This window comes from Neolamprologus multifasciatus, chromosome 3 (genome assembly GCF_963576455.1).
Source record: "Neolamprologus multifasciatus chromosome 3, fNeoMul1.2, whole genome shotgun sequence".
Classification (NCBI taxonomy): Eukaryota; Metazoa; Chordata; class Actinopteri; order Cichliformes; family Cichlidae; genus Neolamprologus; species Neolamprologus multifasciatus.
The window spans coordinates 10787669-10807003 of NC_140441.1; the positions used below are offsets into that span (position 1 = coordinate 10787669).

General features: G+C 39.2%; 3 protein-coding genes across 7 annotated transcripts in view; 2 read left to right on the plus strand and 1 right to left on the minus strand.

Annotated features, from left to right (window-relative positions):
- Window positions 1-1122: 1122 nt before the first annotated feature.
- On the minus strand, window positions 1123-7077 carry LOC146521559 (myelin-oligodendrocyte glycoprotein-like). 2 transcript variants are annotated; one of them, XR_014873359.1, is made up of 3 exons: window positions 6760-7074; window positions 3945-4304; window positions 1123-3697 (listed from the first exon to the last, which is right to left on the minus strand). XR_014873359.1 is itself a non-coding variant. In XM_085155334.1 (3 exons), the coding sequence occupies exons 1-3, from the start codon at window positions 6827-6829 to the stop codon at window positions 3582-3584; spliced, it is 555 nt and encodes a 184-aa protein (XP_085011460.1). In that variant the 5' UTR covers window positions 6830-7077; the 3' UTR covers window positions 1124-3581. The 2 variants fall into 2 exon arrangements, 1 of the variants encoding a protein (XP_085011460.1); XM_085155334.1 differs by having other exon boundaries at window positions 1124-3706; window positions 6760-7077.
- A 1838-nt stretch (window positions 7078-8915) lies between these two features.
- LOC146521560 (uncharacterized) lies at window positions 8916-10188 on the plus strand. Its single transcript, XM_085155380.1, has 3 exons — window positions 8916-9296; window positions 9383-9500; window positions 9632-10188. Exons 1-3 carry the CDS (start codon window positions 9147-9149, stop codon window positions 9790-9792), a joined length of 429 nt encoding a protein of 142 aa, XP_085011506.1. The 5' UTR covers window positions 8916-9146; the 3' UTR covers window positions 9793-10188.
- Window positions 10189-10259: 71 nt separating this feature from the next.
- The window catches only part of LOC146521561 (Fc receptor-like protein 5), an 84547-nt gene continuing 75471 nt past the window's right edge, over window positions 10260-19335 (plus strand). For 2 of the 4 annotated variants that reach the window (XM_085155090.1, XM_085155091.1), the window contains exons 1-5: window positions 11561-11909; window positions 11995-12252; window positions 12332-12577; window positions 12664-12855; window positions 13611-13709. In XM_085155090.1, the coding sequence (XP_085011216.1) occupies window positions 11786-11909; window positions 11995-12252; window positions 12332-12577; window positions 12664-12855; window positions 13611-13709 (919 nt within the window). In that variant the 5' untranslated portion in view covers window positions 11561-11785. Of the gene's footprint in view, window positions 11515-11551; window positions 11910-11994; window positions 12253-12331; window positions 12578-12663; window positions 12856-13610; window positions 13710-19335 lie in introns of those variants that run through there. The other 2 variants (XM_085155092.1, XM_085155093.1) reach the window with 2 other exon arrangements.

Here is a 19335-nt window from a genome sequence, read left to right on the forward strand (position 1 = left end):
TTACTCGGGTGTTTAAACGTTATGCCACAAATACAGTCAGGGTGGACTGAGCATTGGGAGCACTGGGATCTAGTGAGGGTCACTGTGGCTCGCTGTGAAAGGTGAACTTCATCTGAGCTTACAGACATTTTAGATTCCATTAATCAGATGTGACTCTCTTGGCCATGGACTGCTCCCTGCAGCCTCCATGGCATGCAGGTATGTCTGCCATTGACACGCATTGTTCAGTGTATGTGACGACCAGAGATGGGCAGTAACGCGTTACTTGTAATGCGTTACTGTAATCTGATTACTTTTTTCAAGTAACGAGTAAAGTAAGGGATTACTATTGCAAAAACGGTAATTAGATTACCGTTACTTTCCCGTAGGAACGCTGCGTTACTGCGTTACTAAAACCGTGATTTTTTTGCGAGAATGTCTCATGACAGTTACGTAAACAAGTGCGACGTTCGTGACAACAGCTGTGTGCAGATCAACAGTGGATAATATAGAGAGTATGAGCGTGCAGCGTTTAAAGCGTGGAAGTACTGACCTTACTTTGAGTTTAATTCCATAAAAAGTGACAAAAACATTAGTGTCCGTTGTGCGTGGGAAGAAAACTTCTTTTGACAGCGAAAAAAACCCCTAAACTTCCAAGCAAGCGCCGAGTGCGCTACGACGTAATGGGAAATTCACAGAGAAACTCGCGGATTCTTCAACTGACCGCTGCGGCACACCTGCACCAGAGCACACCTCCGCCTACGCCACTCCTGCTTTACAGGTGAAAATAGAGCAAAAGGACCACTAGTCTTAATTTTATTTATTTTCTGCTGTGTTTTACTTGCATCTATTTGAAAGAGTGAGTGTAAACACACACAAAAAAATTATTTTATGTGCTGGAATGTGCAGAAAATAGGTTTAAATGTTAAACAAATTTCTTCCAGTCAGAGAATGTTGCATATAATTAAATTTTTGCTTGATGCATAAAGTTAAAAGATTAAAACTAATAAAACAAGTTTTAAAAAGATACTTTTCCATTTGATTACATTTTGTATGATGGATTATACAGAAAAAGTAGAATTGGGCGGAAAGATCTATCGCTTTATCACCTATTCAGGTTGCAAATCGTGTTTTTAAAAAGTAATCAGTAATTAGTTACTGATTACTTTTTTTAAGTAACTTGACCAACACTGGTGACAACACTTGTGCACTCCTTTTCAATAGGTGAAGTTATCCAAGGTAGAGGTGAGAGAGTGGGAGAAAATAAAAAGATATTTGCTACAAGCTGAAAAATTAACAGCTTTTTTATTGTTATTTATTTACTAGTACGTTTGCTCAATCCTTTGGTGTCAAAGAAATTAGAAAGTTTGAGCTCGCTCTATCCTCACTCTCTATTTGACTAATTATTTAGCATGCTTGGCTTTATACATTTTTGTGCGTGTGAGAGTGATATGAGTATTCTGAGTGAATTTTAGGATCATGCTGTTAACACATATTTATCCTAATAACTGATCTTTTAGTAAAGCTTCTTTACAGTTATGGTTACAGGTGATCTCAGCCCCAGAAACACTCAGCCTTCAGGGTTAATACAGCCTCGAGATTCATCTAAACACTATATAAATGACGACATAATATTATCAGAAACATGTATAATCATTAAAACATTTTTTTTATTTTTAAGCAGTGTTTTAAAACATGCACGAAAATGTAAATAAATAACAACCAATGACAAAAAAATTAAATAAAAGTCAAATATTTGGAAATTTGCTCATTGTTAGGTTACTTAGAAGTGATGACTCATATGGGAAAGCGTAACTTTTCGTGTGACTTACTGTCACATGATCTATAACCACCTTCTTGTTGATCTACACACAGCGAACATTCCTCCTTCAGAAACTTGTCTCGACATGTTCGGAAAGCTGTTTGAACTGCTGAGGTTATGAAAGAGGGTGGTTCACACTACATACCTGAATCAACTTGTTTACCAGATCAGAATGTTTGTGATAAAAATAGCTTTTACACGTGCAAACAGAAACCCCCGGCTTATTGTGACTTTATTTTTAGCTGCTTGCTTATTTACAAGAAGTCACAGCATTTGATTCGGCACAAATCTTATACCCGATTCCCTTCTTGATGCAACCCTTCCAGGGACTTGTGTCTCATCCCAATATTAAACTAGTGATCCGTCATGTCTTACACAAACATTATGGAGCTATTGAACCCTGCTTATTTCTCCCCATCACTAAAAAATGCATTCAAAACTGTTTTAAATCATTAGATGGACATTGTGTTTTAAACACATCAGGGAGGAGTGGAAATTTTCTGAATTTCAAAACTTTCCCTGCTGCCGATACATGCAGCTGTAGAACACACACGCTACTGATCAAGTGCAGATATCTTGTCATACAAGAAGTACACACTGGTACAGAAGACATGGACACAACAGCATCCTCATAGATGAGTACTCACATCATTATTGTCATTACCATTGACCAGAAAGTACCACTGAGATCAAGATTACCTGATCAAAGCAGAACCCACAAAAAGTTAATAAAAAATCATAAAGAAAAGAAATGCAACAAATACAACAAAAAATATAACAGCAATAAAATATAATAATAAAATATAACAGGTTTAATATACAAAAACATGTGACCCCAAGTACACCACCCACAGATCTTCTTTACTGTCACTTTACTTGTGATGCACGTAAAGCCTCCATAGATCAGAGTCTGTAAATGATTCCATATCCAACGTACATAGTAAGAAAATGCTGTTTTTGACAGATTTACTGTAGGTCCCTCATTCAGAGTGGCTGATTAACTTTAACTATTGGCAGCAGTGCACAGAAGGGTACAAAGGTGAACTGGGAGTTTACCTGGTGTCACTTTATTGAGAAAAATATCCCAAATCTGCTTTCTGTGAGTGGTCAGTGACGGCCAACCCACCAAATCATAAAGAATTCAATGGTGTCTTTTTAAACATAGCATGCAACGCTGAATCAAGCCGCAACATACAAATAGTCACACAATCAATCCATTATCATATAGTAAAAATTCACTAGCTGGGACCATATGAAACTATGAACTGGTGCTGCGGTTTGGGGAAGGCCTCGAAGGGGACTGGAAGCGACTCCCGGGTCAGGCAGATCATGTACTAGCAAGAAGTGAATGACGGCTGGAAGGGGCGTGAATGAGGTCCCGCTCCTGAAATTCAGATGATATCTCCACGTAAAGCAAGATTTAAGATTCCCAAAAAGATTTTGTTAGAGAAAAAGAAACGTGTCATCTGTCCATATACCCAAGTACCTCAGATATATATAAGATATAACAATATGTTTACAGTAATATAATTTCCACAGTACTGAAATAAAATGTGTTCCTGAAACCAACTAATTTTATTTGCTACAGACATGAATCTAAACCTTCTACAAACACAAAGACAAAAACAACAGCTGTAACTGTACTGTTATAGCTTACATGTGTTTAATGAAAAATAACATATCCCCTTAATGTGCAAACATGAAAACATTTTTTATGTATATGTTCCCTTTTTCACCAATTAATTAAAGAGATTTTTCACAAAAATGCTGGACACCAAATTCATTTGTTTCTTTTGTTAGAATAAACATAAACAGATATAAGAGCTGCAGAAGCTAAAATCACCCCCAAAACTGACAGACCAACTTTTAGTCCAACTGATCCATCCTCTGTGTCTCCTTCTTGACCTGCAGGTGAGAAACAGGTGTGAGGTGTCAGCTGTCAGGTAGGTGATGAGTGAAGAACAGAACAGAATCCATTTCCTCTTCAAACTGCTGTCAGACATTATCTACTGCACTCTGATCACATCACTCAGACCAGCTGCTTTCTACAAAGTCTCATCAACAACATCTTTAGAAACAAACATCAACAACCAGGAAGCAGCTTCACCTCTGATCACACACACACTCAACTCTACTCACTCACCTGGAGGATCAACATGAAGGTAGATGATGCTGATGAGGTTCAAAGTTGCTATTTCTTCGTTTGTTTTTCTCTGGGCAACTCGACACTCGTATGTGCCATTATCAGCAGTCGTCACATCCTTCAGAATCAAGGACGCGTCTCCATCCTTCATCTGTCTGTCCTGCAGATCCACCCGATTCTTAAAAGATGGATGCTGGTTGGCAGGATCAAAACCTTTGTTGCGGTAAAAAAAAACATATTCGTTCTTCAGATCAGTTCTAGTCCACTCTACAGCTGTGATGGTTATGTCGTCATTTGGAGCTCGACATGGCAGTGTCACGCTGTGTCCACACTCAGCTGTGATGTGTTTTTGGTCTGAAACTGGAAACAACACAGAGCAGAGAGGTTAAAGGGAGGAAAGTAGGGGAGACCGGGGATAGTTGTAACATTTTTGACATTTCTGTCTGTAAATTGGAGCTCTTTTAAGGTAGTGGATTCAAAATGTAATGCAAAGTATTTACATGTCTCGGCTATTAAATAGTGCAGCTTTTTTCTCTGCAGCACAATCACCCATTGCATGGTATAGTCTCAAACACAAAGAGTGAAATGTTACAATTAACCCCATAGTCTGGGTTAGTTGTAACATATCCTGGGGTGAAATGTAACACAATGAAAAAAGGGTACTAACAAAACATTAACATGTAATCTTTGTTTATTCAACACATGAATGCACTTAGAGTCATTTATGTAACTGTGTGTGTGTGTGTGTGTGTGTGTGTGTGTGTGTGTGTGTGTGTGTGTGTGTGTGTGACAGAATGCAGAAATCTAGTTTTTGAACATATTCCAACCCCCCAAAAAAGACAAGTTATGGAATTTTCTGCAACTGAATATTTCATTAATTTTGGTTGGTCTTCCTTGAGTTTGGCCTCATTGGCTCAGTGGGCATTATAACCTACAACTCTTGCACCAATGAACATAACAATGAAGCTGAAAAAATGTAGTTGTTCACCAGCATCGCAATTCCATTACTTTTTATCATGGCTTACCTTGGTGTGGTTTGCAAAGTGCTTCAGAAAGATGAGGAAATCTGTTTCTTTCACCCATCCTGATTTATTTCCACTACCAGTACTTCCTACTGGTCCATCTCTGACACAGTGGTCTGCATAATGTATGTGTGGGAACACAAACAGTGGAGGAATTGTGTTGCCAATGGCATTAACCGCATATACAAAAGCGACCAGTGAACCTCTCTCTGCTGATGTCGTTGCCTCAACTTGTTTAATATAAGTTAAAGTAATAGTGTGGTAAGTTGTAACATCTGCATTATTGTTACAACTGACCCAGACTCCTATAGCCATGAACTAGCTAACATTACAGCCAACGGCTAAAACATTAGCACTAAAGACCTACACAGAATATATCCCCATAGACATACAAATAACATAATTTAGGTTTGATGAGTTTAACTGCAAAGCAGATAATGCTATTAGAAATTGAAATAAAGTAGAAAAACTTACTTTTTGGCATACAAATTACTTTTTTTCGTGTTAAATTGTCTGTGTTTGACAAAATGTGCTGATTTTTCACATGTGATAGCAGAACTGAATTGGGCATGCACAGGATGAGTCACATCATTTGAAACTTAGCCCTGACTGGAGAAATTGGAAGTGTTACAACTGACCCACGTTACAACTATCCCCGGTCTCCCCTACAACTGTTCACCTATACAGCATCCCATCAGTGAGAGGTTCAGAGACTAATAAGCTCTGCTGAACTGCAACATGAGGAATTTAAATTCGGTGGATATGTAAGAATGACTTTTCTAACAAATGATGTGCAAAAAGTTAACTGTGTGTTTTTATTTCACCATTTTTGTGAGCAAACATATTTTGCTGCCCTTTCTGTTATCATGAGAAAGAAGTAAATGAGGAACAAAAGCTTTGCTGTAAGAATGTTGGTAAGATACCAACACTGATACTGGTATATGATCAGTACCAGTGTGACAGGACTGATTATCAAGGTTCATGTTTCTTGTTACATCACAAAATAGACACGTCTGTGCAAACAGCACTCCGCTCACAACCCGTGTGACCACTTTGCTACCTTGCTCTGCTGTGTTTTGTGTTTTGTGACGTGACTGCGCAGACAGTGTGGACTCCACCCACTAAGGTGGTGACAGAGAGAACTACGAGATGTCCGTGATAACTGTGAATGAAAATACTGACAATACTGCAGAGTTTGTAGGAGAGAAGCTGTGGCAACACAGTTTAAATTATACAAACACATGAAAAAGAGCAGAAAAAAAACGAAGAATAAATCTGAAGACAAATCCTACCAACTCCTTCACGTTTGTGTTTTTCTTTCTTCTGACCAGATGCAACTTTCTGCACTTTTTCTTCAATGTCCATATACTTTAACACGGTGACTATTTTTTCCTCAAAATGAATAATAATAATAATAACAACAACAAAAATGTGCTTTTACTGTTTTTCTTGCTGTGGCCGTCCTTGGTGGACGTGGTTCATCAAATCAATACGGTAACAAAGAGTTTATCGATATGATAATCTGACCATCAGAAACTGGAGCACAGCGGGTGATTTTACGAATAAAACTCTTAAAAAAACAGCGGATGTGTGCGCGTGTGTGAAGAAAAGGCTTAAACTTGCTTCACGAGCTCCAAGAGCACCAATGTGTAAGACTACGACGTTCAGCCGAATTTTAACCACGTTAGTTAAATGTCAACATAAACATTCAAACCTAGTCGAGAGGTTATACTCTCCTCCTCTACATCACTGAGCGAAAAACTGCTTGTTTTAATTAATCAGATAAACCTCACCTGAAGAGACCAGTAGGAAGAAGACAAACAGTAAATTGCGCCAAAGTGGCGCTGATCCTCCAGCAGACATTCACCGCACCGAGTATTTGGGCTGTTCCACAACTACTGCTCTTAATGTCCGACAGTGCATTTCCAAAGAGTTTGATCTGTGAAACTTTACACGATCATCTAAATTCTAAGCTTTTATAATTGTTTGTTTGGACTGAACTAAAAGTCACAGATGCCTATTTTTAACCTTACAGCTTAATTGCTGCGATCCCTGACGCACTCTGACGCACGCTTTCATCTCCGAGAAAGAGATGCACCCAAACAACATACCACTGACCAGTCATAACAAAGTTATTAAACACATTTTTTGGAGGGGGTGGGGAGGGGGGTATTAGCGCGTCATATAAGCCAGAACAGGCGGTAAAACATTTTTGTTTTAAGAAAAGGAATCATGGTGGGTCAGTCATATTGTATTGTTAATATTATTATTGTTATTCTTATACCTTCGACAATAGAGCTGAAATGTCATATCTCAGTAGTGCGCAGAGACTGAGCAACTTTTGCTTGAGTTATATCTTCTCTGCAGGCACGTGCGAGGGAGGGGGGGGGGGGGGGCTTGAGCACCCGACCCTTTCCTGATGTTTGGGTGCCCAAAGTGCCCTTCTGTTGAAGCAACTTTTTTTTTTTTTTTTTTTTTTTTTAAATGTATGTGTGCGAGTCCTGTCTGTGCCACTCAACAATACTATTTAACAATTAATCACATTTTTACTAAATAAAAGGATCTGGCTTGCATCAGTCACACGCGCTGGTTACGAGCCGGGAACGAGCTCGCAAAGAGCACGCGCATTTTTTGCGGTCCGGGGCTGTAGGAGAAACACAAATGAACTCAGAGACAGACTGATGCCACAAAACCAGTAAGTAGGTGTACAGCGTACACTGTAGTCTATAGCACACAGGAGTATTAGCTTATTATGGACACGTTGGTAAGTTGTCTTGTGGCAACTGGCGAGTTGAAACAAACGAGCCTGCTGTGTGCGCAACAGCGCGACAAACATTAACTGCACTAGTAGCTGCTAACTAACTGGGTAAGGCTGTCGTGGGTCTGTAGCTCTGTCCACCGTTTTAGGGAACATATTTAGTTTTAAAGTAAGTTACAGAGCTTTTCCTGCCTTTCGGGGGGGATTATATTTTACTAAAAACTATCTAATATTCATGTCCACATAATTATGGATTATTATAATTATAATATTTAAAAAACACACACTTTTCATACATTAAGAAACAGATTATATTAGATTTATATTTTAAATAAGACAAAATGCTGATTTTACAGCAGTAAAATTATTGTATCTCTACAGTTAAAAAATGTAATAAGCTTTCCCCTGCACAGAGTGTATGGTGAAACAAATGGAGTCATCATAAATACATTGTTTCATATTTATTACTTTTTTCCCCTCATTGCTTTATTATTGTACCTCTAATAATAAATAATAAGGGAAGGATTATGGATCAACACCATTATGGAGACTTGTGCCCATAGTATATACAGTATTCTGAAGAAGGTCTAAAATATGCATGTGTGTGTTTTATGTATATGGATTTTTTTAATTATTACTCATGATATAACATTGTCCAGACATGCCAGACATAGCAATGGTGCATTGCTATGAATTCTGGGATGGAATTGCTCAATCCCGTTCAATTTAGTGCTGTTTATATAGTTCCAAACCTCAACAACAAGGCCCTTTATATGTAAGATAAAGACAAATGCTTACCCCTGTGGAGCATTTCCTGTTCTTTTGAAGCCGTGCTGTTGCAGTAGATGTCATACACAGTTTAGCATCGTGTGAAATATGATAGGCCTTCACTAAAAAAGACATTCTTTGAATTGGAGCACATATTCAAAAACATGTACACAATGCTTTGCACTGTTGAGGCCTTTCCAGATCTGCAAGTTATTGAAGCCCCATATCATCAGAGATGCAAGCTTCTGAAGCAAGTGCTGATAAAGTGGGATGCTCCCTTTCTTCTTTAGTCTGGGGGTTGTGGTGTCCATGTTTAATATATATATATATATATATATATATATATCATATTATTATCAAATAAAACATGTTTTTATTTAGAGACTCTTTTGATTAAATTCGCAACTTGGAGTTGTGTGACAGATATCACTAGTGATGTGACGTTCTGTATCGAGGCTTCGAAGCTTGTGTCGAGTAATGGAGGGGACGTTTCCGCGATGCGCGTATCGAGGCTTGCTTCATTTATGGGAGGAGCTGAAAATGATCACGTCCGAAGCCTCGCTGCCCGGCTGTACCACGTGACTGGTTCATGAAGTGGTTCGAACTTTGCCGCGAGCCATGACAGCGATATAAACCCCTCAGACTCCATTCAAAATGTGGGTGTTTGATGGAGAGTTGCGGTTAGTGAGAGTTTGGAGGTTTAGGAGAGTGAGGAGAGAAAGTCAGGAGAGAATGGAGCCAGCTAAGAAGAGGAGGATGTCCTCCCCTGTGTGGGAACATTGTGATTTTATTCCTCCCAACAAGGTATGCAAATTTCTACAGAAGATGTATTTTCATAATACTGATGGTGCAATAAAACTTATGTTAAGCTGTCTTTACTTTTGTACAAGGTGAAGTGTTTGCTATGTGCCAGGGAGCTGGGATATAACAACAACACCTCATCCATGCTTAGGCACTACAGAGCTTTGCATGAGAATAAGGGGGACACCGATTGTGGAGCAAGACCAGGTGAGCCATCAAATGCCATGATAATATAGCATGCAGTAATGTTACTAAATGATATAACAATATTATACAGCTGTAATAAGTTACGTGTGGGATATTTATATTTGTGCTTTGTTTTTGTTGTCTTTCCTCAGGAGAACAATCTCAAATAGATGAAGACCTGGTTGGCATGGTGATTGAGGACTCCCAGCCATTTAGCATTGTGGAGGACAAAGGATTTAAAAGATTTGTTAAATTATTAAATCCTAGCTATGTTCTCCCCACTAAAAACGTCATAAAAGCAGTGAAAATTTAGCTTTTACAGAATAAAATGTAGGCAGTGTGTAGCTGTCCATACCTCAACGTTACAAAAGCACAACCACTGTCCACACCCCAACCACACCTCACCTCACAGTAAATGATCATTTCCATTTTAAGCATTTCCAAATGATCATTTTCCATACTGCCAGTATAAATATACACAGTATACTGCATCACTACAATATACATGTTTTACACACTCCTTTTGTTGTTGACATTTACAGGCTGTGTGCAAAAGGCCACACTCTTCAAATTCATGCCAACTAATATTTTTACGTCCAGTAGGTGTCCTACTAGAGCAAATGAAGCTTCAAGAAGCTTTGCGCTGGAGTGAACCAATTGGATGAAAAGCTTCAGTGCTTCATGAAGCTTCATCTGCCCATCACTAGATATCACATCTCTGTTTTTTCATCAATCACACAGAAAAAGTGAGGGGCAGAAACTGTGATCATCTTAGAGAACTGAAATAATTTAAAAAAGAGGACAAGCTGTTAAAGGAGTCCTCCTACCTCCATGGTTTCTATGTTCCAGCTGTGGCCACACCTGCTTTAACCTGTGCATCCTCCATCAGCTCTTCCCACAGCCTCCCCTTTCATCCATCCTCCAGATACATTTTAGGAACTGGGAGATCAGCATGGAACAGTGAGACTGAATTCTGTGTCACAGACAGGACGATGGAGGAGATGAGGAGGCATAAAATGTCCCATCCACTGTCCCAATGTGACACATTTTTTAAGCCTTTATTTCAAAACGATTATTACTTTTTATACTTCCAGATATGTAAAAATACATCGTAAACAAAAGCTTAGGTCTCAGGTGGAAATGTACAATCTGGTTGCTCTCCTGTAGCATTTAAGGTCAAAGGTCACATTAAAACTGTCAGGCACTGGAAAAACTAATGCTCCACTGCTACCACCTGCTGGCTGTTATCATGCAGTGACTGATGCCTCTATCCACTTACCGGCCACTTTATTAGGTATACACGTCACATAGTCTCTGTAGATTTGTCCATAAGGGGGCTCTCCTGCTCCACCACACACTGGTCTGTTGGACTGATATCTGGTCCAGTCATCTAATTTCAGATGATTTGAGCTTTAAGTCATGGTGTATCATCTTGCAGGAAATGGCTCACAGAAGATGGCTGACTACACTGATGGACACTGTAGTCCTGAAGCGATAGACATGGTCATTAACAATACTCAGATATGCTGTAGTGTTTAAATGATCCTCAGGTGGTACTAAGTGGCTCAAAGTGCGCCAGTAAAAATGTCCCCACACCATTACACCACCACCAGCCTTAAGAAGAATGGATTCGTACTTTGGTGTTGTTTACACCATATTCCGATCCTTCCATTGGAATGTTGCATATTCCAATTTTGTGAAGTTTTGATGAACCCATAGTTTTAAGCCCTTTAGTCAGAAAGGAATTTTCTAATACTGGACTGCTTGGGTTACAGTGTAACTGAAAGCTGCTATACAAACTGCTACGAAAAGAAAGTATGACGCTGTGTGTTTTTATGCATATTTTCTGAAACTATTTTATAAATTACATCCCTACATAGTTAAAAATGGTAGTTACCTACCAGTGTATTTGTAAAGAAGGGGCAAACCCTCAATCAGATGAAGAGGGCGGGCTTTGCTGTATATCTCTGACAAAAAGAAAAGCTCAAATGAGTGAGAAGGACGATGAAGGAAACATCTGTGCTGTGTCTGCTCTGTAAGTAGAATCTCTGTGTTTGTTTGCATTCTTGTACGTTGACTGCTTGAAAAACAAATGACATGAAAACATGACATGAAAAACAAATCAGGCTGAATTCAAGGTAAAAACAGCAGGCAGTGAAAATGACAAATCATTCAGCTCATTACATGAACACAGCTGGACGGTGGACATGTGACTTTACTGTGTTAATTAAAAGTATCTATGTATGTATTTATGAGTTTGTATATACTCACAATAGAGCCAAACTTTATTGAAGCATGTTGCATCAATGCGAGTTTGTGCGTTTTTCAGCTGTTTGTGTGGAGTTGTTCTTCGTGTTCACCTCAAATCCACCAGAGTGTCATTTTTCTCTTTAGTTCTGATCTCACTGCTGAGCTGCACAACAAGCCAAGGTTAGTAAGCTTCTTCTGTCACAGTTGTAACAGTTTGAGCAATTAAAAGATTTTTATTTGATTTTTTTCATTTTAACCCTCACAGCTCGTCTGACTGTGAGTCCCAGCAGCTCTCAGGTCTTTGAAGGAGCCTTTGTGACTCTGAGCTGTGAGGAGGACGACAGCTCTGCTGGATGGACTCTGAAGAGAAACACAAGCAAACAACAGAGGACTCAGTGTGGAGATGGAAAATCAGAGGGCTCTTCCTGTAACATCAGCTTCATCATCTCATGGGACAGTGGAGTTTACTGGTGTGAGTCCAGAGAGGGTCCCATCAGTAACATGGTTAACCTGACAGTCACTGGTAAGCTGAGTGTGTGGAGTTAGTGTTGATGAAGCTGTGTGTAAATGGATGAAATGCTGTAGTTTGTCTCTGTGTTGAGGTGGATCAGTGATCCTGCAGAGTCCTGTCCTCCCTGTGATGGAGGGAGATGACGTCACTCTGCTCTGTAAAACAAAGACCACTCCCTCCAACCTCCCAGCTGCTTTCTATAAAGATGGCTCCCTCATCAGGAAGCAGCCTACAGGTCACATGACCATCCAGCATGTTTCCAGGTCTGATGAAGGCCTCTACAAGTGTGACATCAGCGGTCATGGAGAGTCTCCATCCAGCTGGATCACTGTCACAGGTGACACACTCACCTGTCTGTGTTTCTGCAGGTTTCAACATTCACAATGTGACGACAACTTAATGACTGTGTTTGCTTTATTTTAGACAAACACACCACCACACCTCCACCTACATCAACACCTCCACCTACGTCAGGATCGTTCCCAACATCCTCATCTGCTTATGGCTCCTCTCCTGTTCTTGCTGTAGTGATACTTGCTGGATTAGTCTGTTTTGTGGTTTTGCTGGTGTTTCTGGTTCTGCTGGTGATACGATGTGTTCGTTGGAAACCTGAAGGTGAGACTCAGACATCTGGATTTTGCATGTATGCCTTTATTTTGCAGAATAATCTAAACATTTCTACCAGTCATTATATACTTTTGTATTTACATTTTGTGCAGATGTTGTCATTTCTATGTTTGTGTTATTTTTACAGATAATAGTTACAGAGATTTAGTTTCAAACCGATTAAAGCTTATATAAAGTGTCGAACTGTCAACCACCGTCATGTATTTTTTTTATAAAATGGGAATATTTTGGGACATCCATCCATCCATCCATTCACTTCCGCTTATCCCTTTCAGGGTCGCGGGGTGCACTGGAGTCTATCCCAGCTGTCTTAGTGTGGGAGGCGGGGTACACCCTGGACAGGCCGCCAGTCTGTCACAGGGCTAACACTCACATTCACTCACGGATTCACACCTTTGGGCAAATAGATTTTTCAATTACCCAAGCACGGTGGTTAGCACTGTTGCCTCACCTCAAGAAGGTCTTAAGTTTAATTCCACCATTAGGCTGAGGTCTTTCTGTGTGGAGTTGCAGGTTCTCCCTCACACTTAGTGGGTTAGGTATTTTGGGACAATTTAGGGAAATATTGTGAGGAATTTTAGAACTATACAGTATAATCTGTAGCTGTTTGGAAAGCAAGTACTTAAAAATGAGTTGAGCTGGACATATTATGAGAGAATAAGAATTCTGGATAGAAATCTATTGGAGCTTTGGTCAGATATATTACCTGCACTGATGTCCTCTGTATGCCTTTTGATATGCAGAGAATGACCCAGCTGCAATCTACTCGGGAACGAGATCTGAAGATGTCAGTTATGGACAAATCATCATCAAAGATAAGAGCAAAAACTTGCAGATAAGAGGTACACCTGGTCTTCTTTCCTTTTTGTCATGGTTCAGTTCTAGAGCCAGAGCTGTGAACCTTTGTCTTGCAGTTAATTAATGCAGGAACTGTTGCTCACCTAATTTAACTAACTGCTTAGTAAAATTTTGTTAATTGTAATTCTACTCAGTCTTCTGTTCCTAGGACTACACTCTTCTATATTGCTTCCACTTTTCCACTTCAGGGTTGTTGGGAGTTCAGTTGGTTCAGTTTTAGTTCTATAGCACCAAACCACAACAACAGCCATCTCAAGTCCCTTTAAACTGTAATGTAAACATTGCACAATAATACAGAGAAAACCTCAACAATTTAACAAACTTCTTTGAGCGAGCTCTTGGTGGCAGTGTGAAGGGAAAAACCCTTTCAATAGCAAGAACTCTCCAGCAGAACCAGGCTCCGGGAGGAGCAGCCATCTGCTGCAACCAGTTGGGAGTTTGGAGAGACTTCTCTGGTGTTGTACTTTGAATCTGTTTGAGCCACACTTCTATTTTGAGGATTACATCGTCTAATCACTGACACCAATTTTGACCAAGTCTTTCCTACAGATGTATTTGCCGTTTTTCATTTCTCTATTTTCTTGTGCTCCTTCTTCCTGTTGCTGTCTGCTGGGGTTGCCACATCTATCACAACTGCAGTCTTCTGCTCCTTGTCAACCACCACATAAAGCTTGATGTCATCTATGTACTGAACAGGAGATCCAATCCCAAGTCTACATCTTCATCTGCTCTTATTGATGAGCTGGTCCAGAGAGTTGAGGTTCATTCAGAACAGCAGTAGGGAGAGTGCATCACTTTGGTATATTCCAGACTTGACGTTGACTTGTGTGATTGCGCAACACAAGCTTTTAGCTTGATGAATTTGTTGATGTCTTGAGATGTGTGTAAGGAGGAAAAGCCCTTTAATACAATGACTCATTTTCAAAGTTCTGCATGTAAAACCACAGCAGCTACTTCCTGTTTTTGACTCCAGCTTACTGTACTTTTAAACTGATAAAAACTCTCACCATGGCCTGTCCTCGTTTTAGAACGTTTTTGCTTTGCACTCTGTGCAGAAGTGTGTCAGCCTGCATGGAAATATGATGCCATCTTTGTGGTCGTTCAGTTATCTTTTTCACGGATATACCCTCGACTCTTTTTGGTTTCGGGGGTGGGGGAGATGGAGTGTCACCTCAGAGGTAAAAACGAATAAAAGAAATCTGAAACTGTTCATAAAAGCCATTAAACAACATTATCATTATGCTGCATAAAACAATATTTAATAACCATTAGTGTTAAAATATAAATTACTGTTATACAGTTGAGCTGGATCACTTTCTGCACAATAAAAATATTAGTCTACTCAGAGATGAGGATAGTAGACATCAATTGTTATATCATCATCAATGGCAAGGAAAAATAACCTAAGTGGTACTGCAGCTTTAGTCTCCAACAAGAGGTTTTGTGCTTGATGGTTAAAGAAAGTGAATCCTCAAAATTATGATTATCAAGTGAATTATTTTGGGAAACCATGATAGAAACTAATTCCCACAAAATGTAGTGCATTGCAATGCATGCACTATATTGCCAAAAGGATTCAGTCACCCATCCAAATCACTTGGGCCATGGGTCAGGCTCGAACCAAAGCCAGCTGCTCTCAGCCATGCACCATGTGATGATCTGGAAAGCCTAGTGAGCCAAACCGAGCCTCACACTCATCTGTCTGTTGACTTCACACACAAGTGTGGGTTTGACAGTTGCTATGAGAACGGTACTTCCCTGACTGCAATGTGCCAAGTGTAAAGTTTGATAGAGGGGGGATTATGAGGGGGGTTGTTTTGTAGGAGTTGGGCTTGCCCCTTTAGTGAAAGAAACTCCCAATGCTTCAGCATCCTGAGACATTTTGGACAATTGCATGCTCCCAACATTGTGGGAGCAGTTTGGGTATGGCCCCTTCCTGTTCCAACATGACTCCATAGATATGGTCAATAAAGATATGGATGAGTGAGATTGGTGTGGAAGAACTTGACTGGCCTGTGCTAAGTCCTGACCTCAACACAATGTTATACCTTTGGGAATAACAGCGGAGACTGTGAGCCAGGCCTTCGCTTCCAACATCAGTGCCTGATGTCAGAAATGCACTTCTGGAAGAATGGTAAAAATTCCCATGAAAGCACTCCTAAGCCCTGCTGGAAACCTTCCTAGAGGATGTAAAGCTGTTATAACTTTAAAGGGTGGCCAAACATCATATTAAATCCTATGGATTAAGAATGTGATGCAAGTTCACATATGTGTAATTGCAGATAAGCGAATCAAAATTAGCCCCATATGTGTCTGCTGTCTGATTTTGGTACAAACTAAAGATGGACCGATCCGATATTACGTATCGGTATCGGTCCGATACTGACCTAAATTACTGGATCGGATATCGGAGAGAAATTAAAAATGTAATCCGATCCATTAAATAAAAAGCGCCTCACAAAACTTGCGACATGGCGTAACTCGGCTCATAACCGTAGCAGTGTGGTCAGTGATAGAGCGGCTGTGGCGTGCGAGACCTGTTGGCGGTCTGGTTGAGTGTTTGTAGCCTCGCTACCAAACCGGCATTTCATCTCCGAAGAAGTTATCCCAGAGAGAAGTAAAGCAAGTATGTAAGTTCATCTCTGAATGTTTGTAAAGCATTCCCACGTTAAGCTTAACAACCGATATATAGAGCAACTGCCTCTCTCTCCTACTGCTGCTACTTCAATCATGAAACTGATCAATGATCAGCTGATCGGCTTTTCTGTCGCGTCTCCCGTCTTTCTTCTTTGTTTTTGGCCCACTTTGCACCAGAAAGAGGAAACCAGCGGCTGAACAACAGCAGCACGTTTAACCTTGATAAGCTGTTGTTAGAATTTATTTAATATTACTTTCTACACCAGGATCCTTTTCTATGCAGCTGACGGCTGGTAACTGTGCAGGGGTGGATCTAGCAAAGTGTAGCCAGGGGGCCAATAGGGCATGAACAGGGAAAAGGGGGCACAAAGACATACTTTTCTTTCTTATTCTCATTTAAAATGTCTGGCTTTTAATAAATAATTATCTGAATGTTACACCCAAAGTTTTAATCTTATGTAAAATATATAGAAGTCCATTACTACACAGCAAATCCAGCATGTCCAAATTAACACTGTCAGATTTGATTTCAACACTTTTAAAGTGTCTATATGGGTCCACACCAGAGAGTGTTAATTTAACTCTTTTTGGAGAGTTGGTACGTTAACTCTGATTTAGTGTTAAACACCAAATCTCTCTGGAGTTGATAATTTAACACTTGGTGTTAAGAGTTTATATATTAACTCTCAAAGAGTATTTTAGTTTAACTACGTAAGAGTTATCTTCTAATTAATTCTAAAAAGCGGGAATTTTACTGTTCTGAACTTCTAGAAATTTATTTTGGAAATAAACATTTACTAAAAAGATGCAATGGTTTTTGAAAAACATTTATTCTGAACTGTGCACCACAATTTCAAAACATTTTCTGAAAGATGTAACAGTGTACATGTTCTCACTTTCATTAGAATTTCGTTTATCAAAAGGTCTGACATAGGTGAGCTGGTAAATGCAAATAACAGCATTCTCATCACTTATTTCTTCAATACAATATACATGTCCTTCATTCATCACTTTGTGGAACTTCAACGCACTTCTGCTCTCCCCCATATTCCATCTTCACAAGCATATCCTATGTGGAGATTGAATAAAAATTAGTTGACACTAATTAATGGCACAAATCAATTGCAGCACAGTAAAAAAAAAAAAAGGAATCCTTTTTGAGCCATTACTTGTGTAAAGTATTTTCCCAAAAGACAAGGACACAGGCAACAAGTAATACTGAACTAAATGTAAAACCTCAACCTTTTTCATTTTTACCTAAACCGTGTGCACAAAACTCTGGAGGAATCTAAATGCTAACGTAGAACCCAGTCAGGACATCTGCTACTGCTGTTTGCTCGTTTTTTTATGGGAGATCGTTTTCAGGCTTCAAGTAGCACCATTATATCAACATTTCACATTCTAGACATTGTTTTAAGTGTATTTGACCAAGAAATTTGACTGAAAATTTACATGCAAGCTTTTTTTCAAGGCTGTGGTATTTGCCCGCAAACAATACCTTTCAGCTAGCTAAAACAGAATATTATGCTATCAGCGAGCAACATGGCTAATGCCTTTCACACAGCTTTGTCTCAACTCCAAAGAGCCACAGAAGTAAAAGCTAATAACAATAATTGAAACAATCTTTGAAAACATGACTTACCAAGCATGGCAAACAACTCAAATATGTAGAGCAAAATGTTCTGAAACGGCTTCACTTCAGCTTCGATTGGAGCCGTGCTGGGGGCGGAGTCTGTGAATTTACTCTATTGGTGTCATAGCCCCTGTAGGAGTTCAGAGTTAAGAGGTCAAGAGTTAATGTTTCCATTGTAACACCTCCAGATTTGAAATAGAAACACTCATTTTTAACACTCGATTTTAACTACTATCATTTTACACCTCAGAGTTACATTAAAAGAATGTGACTCTACTTAGAGTAAAATTAACTCTAAGACTACTAACACCAAAACATTTAACACTTTTGAATTTGCTGTGTATATTAGTTAGGTTGCTTCATATTTCTGCTAAGTACTCTTTAAAATACCAGAATAGGGAGGACGGTGAAGTTTATTAGATTGATCAGTATTGCTGAACTATGAAATATTTTGGGTGCAGTGTATTTTTTACATACAGGTATAACAGAATAGCTTTAGTGTTGTTGTTTATTTAAACTTGAGTATGAACTTATACAAAATGCAGCAAGATATTAAAAAAACTGTTTTATTGATTAAAAAACATTGTATCGGATTCATATCGGCAGATATCCAAATTTATGATATCGGTATCGGACATAAAAAAGTGGTATCGTGCCATCTCTAGTCCAAACACATGTTTTTAGCTGGATGAACAGAGAAAATCTGAACAGACCAAACATTCTTTTCTGTGCGTTCTCAGCCCCTCAAACCTGTTCTTTAATACAGACTAATTTTCAAACATGTATGCATGTAACCACAGCAGCTATTTCCTGTTGTTGACTCCAGTTTACTCTACTCTGAAACCGATAAGAGTTTTTACCACAGTATGGCCTAGTTTTGAAACATGTTTGCTTTGTGCTCTGTGCAGAGACCTTTTGGAAGTCAGAGGGGCTTCAGAATTTTTGGTTACTGGGTGGTTCATGTAGAGTTGAAATACTTCAAAAGTTTTATAGCAGACAGCTAGAATATGTAAATACAAGGTAACAAAAATGGCTTTTTTGGTATTTAGTGATCAAATAATAGATTTATGTAAATAGTTTGTATACCACAGAGAGGTACATGCACTTAGGTCTGGGTATTTTTATTTATAAGCCAAATGCAAACCTCATCTGCCTTCTCTAGGTATTTTAAAGTAGTCATTCATTTGTTTGAAGATTAAATGCTAATAAATCAAGCCCGCTAATCAGTCAAACCCTTATATGTATTACCATACACTGGGATAATATTATGACAGCTGTTGAGTGAAATAACTCACCATGACACATCATGGGAACAGTTATTAGATGGGATATATTAAGGA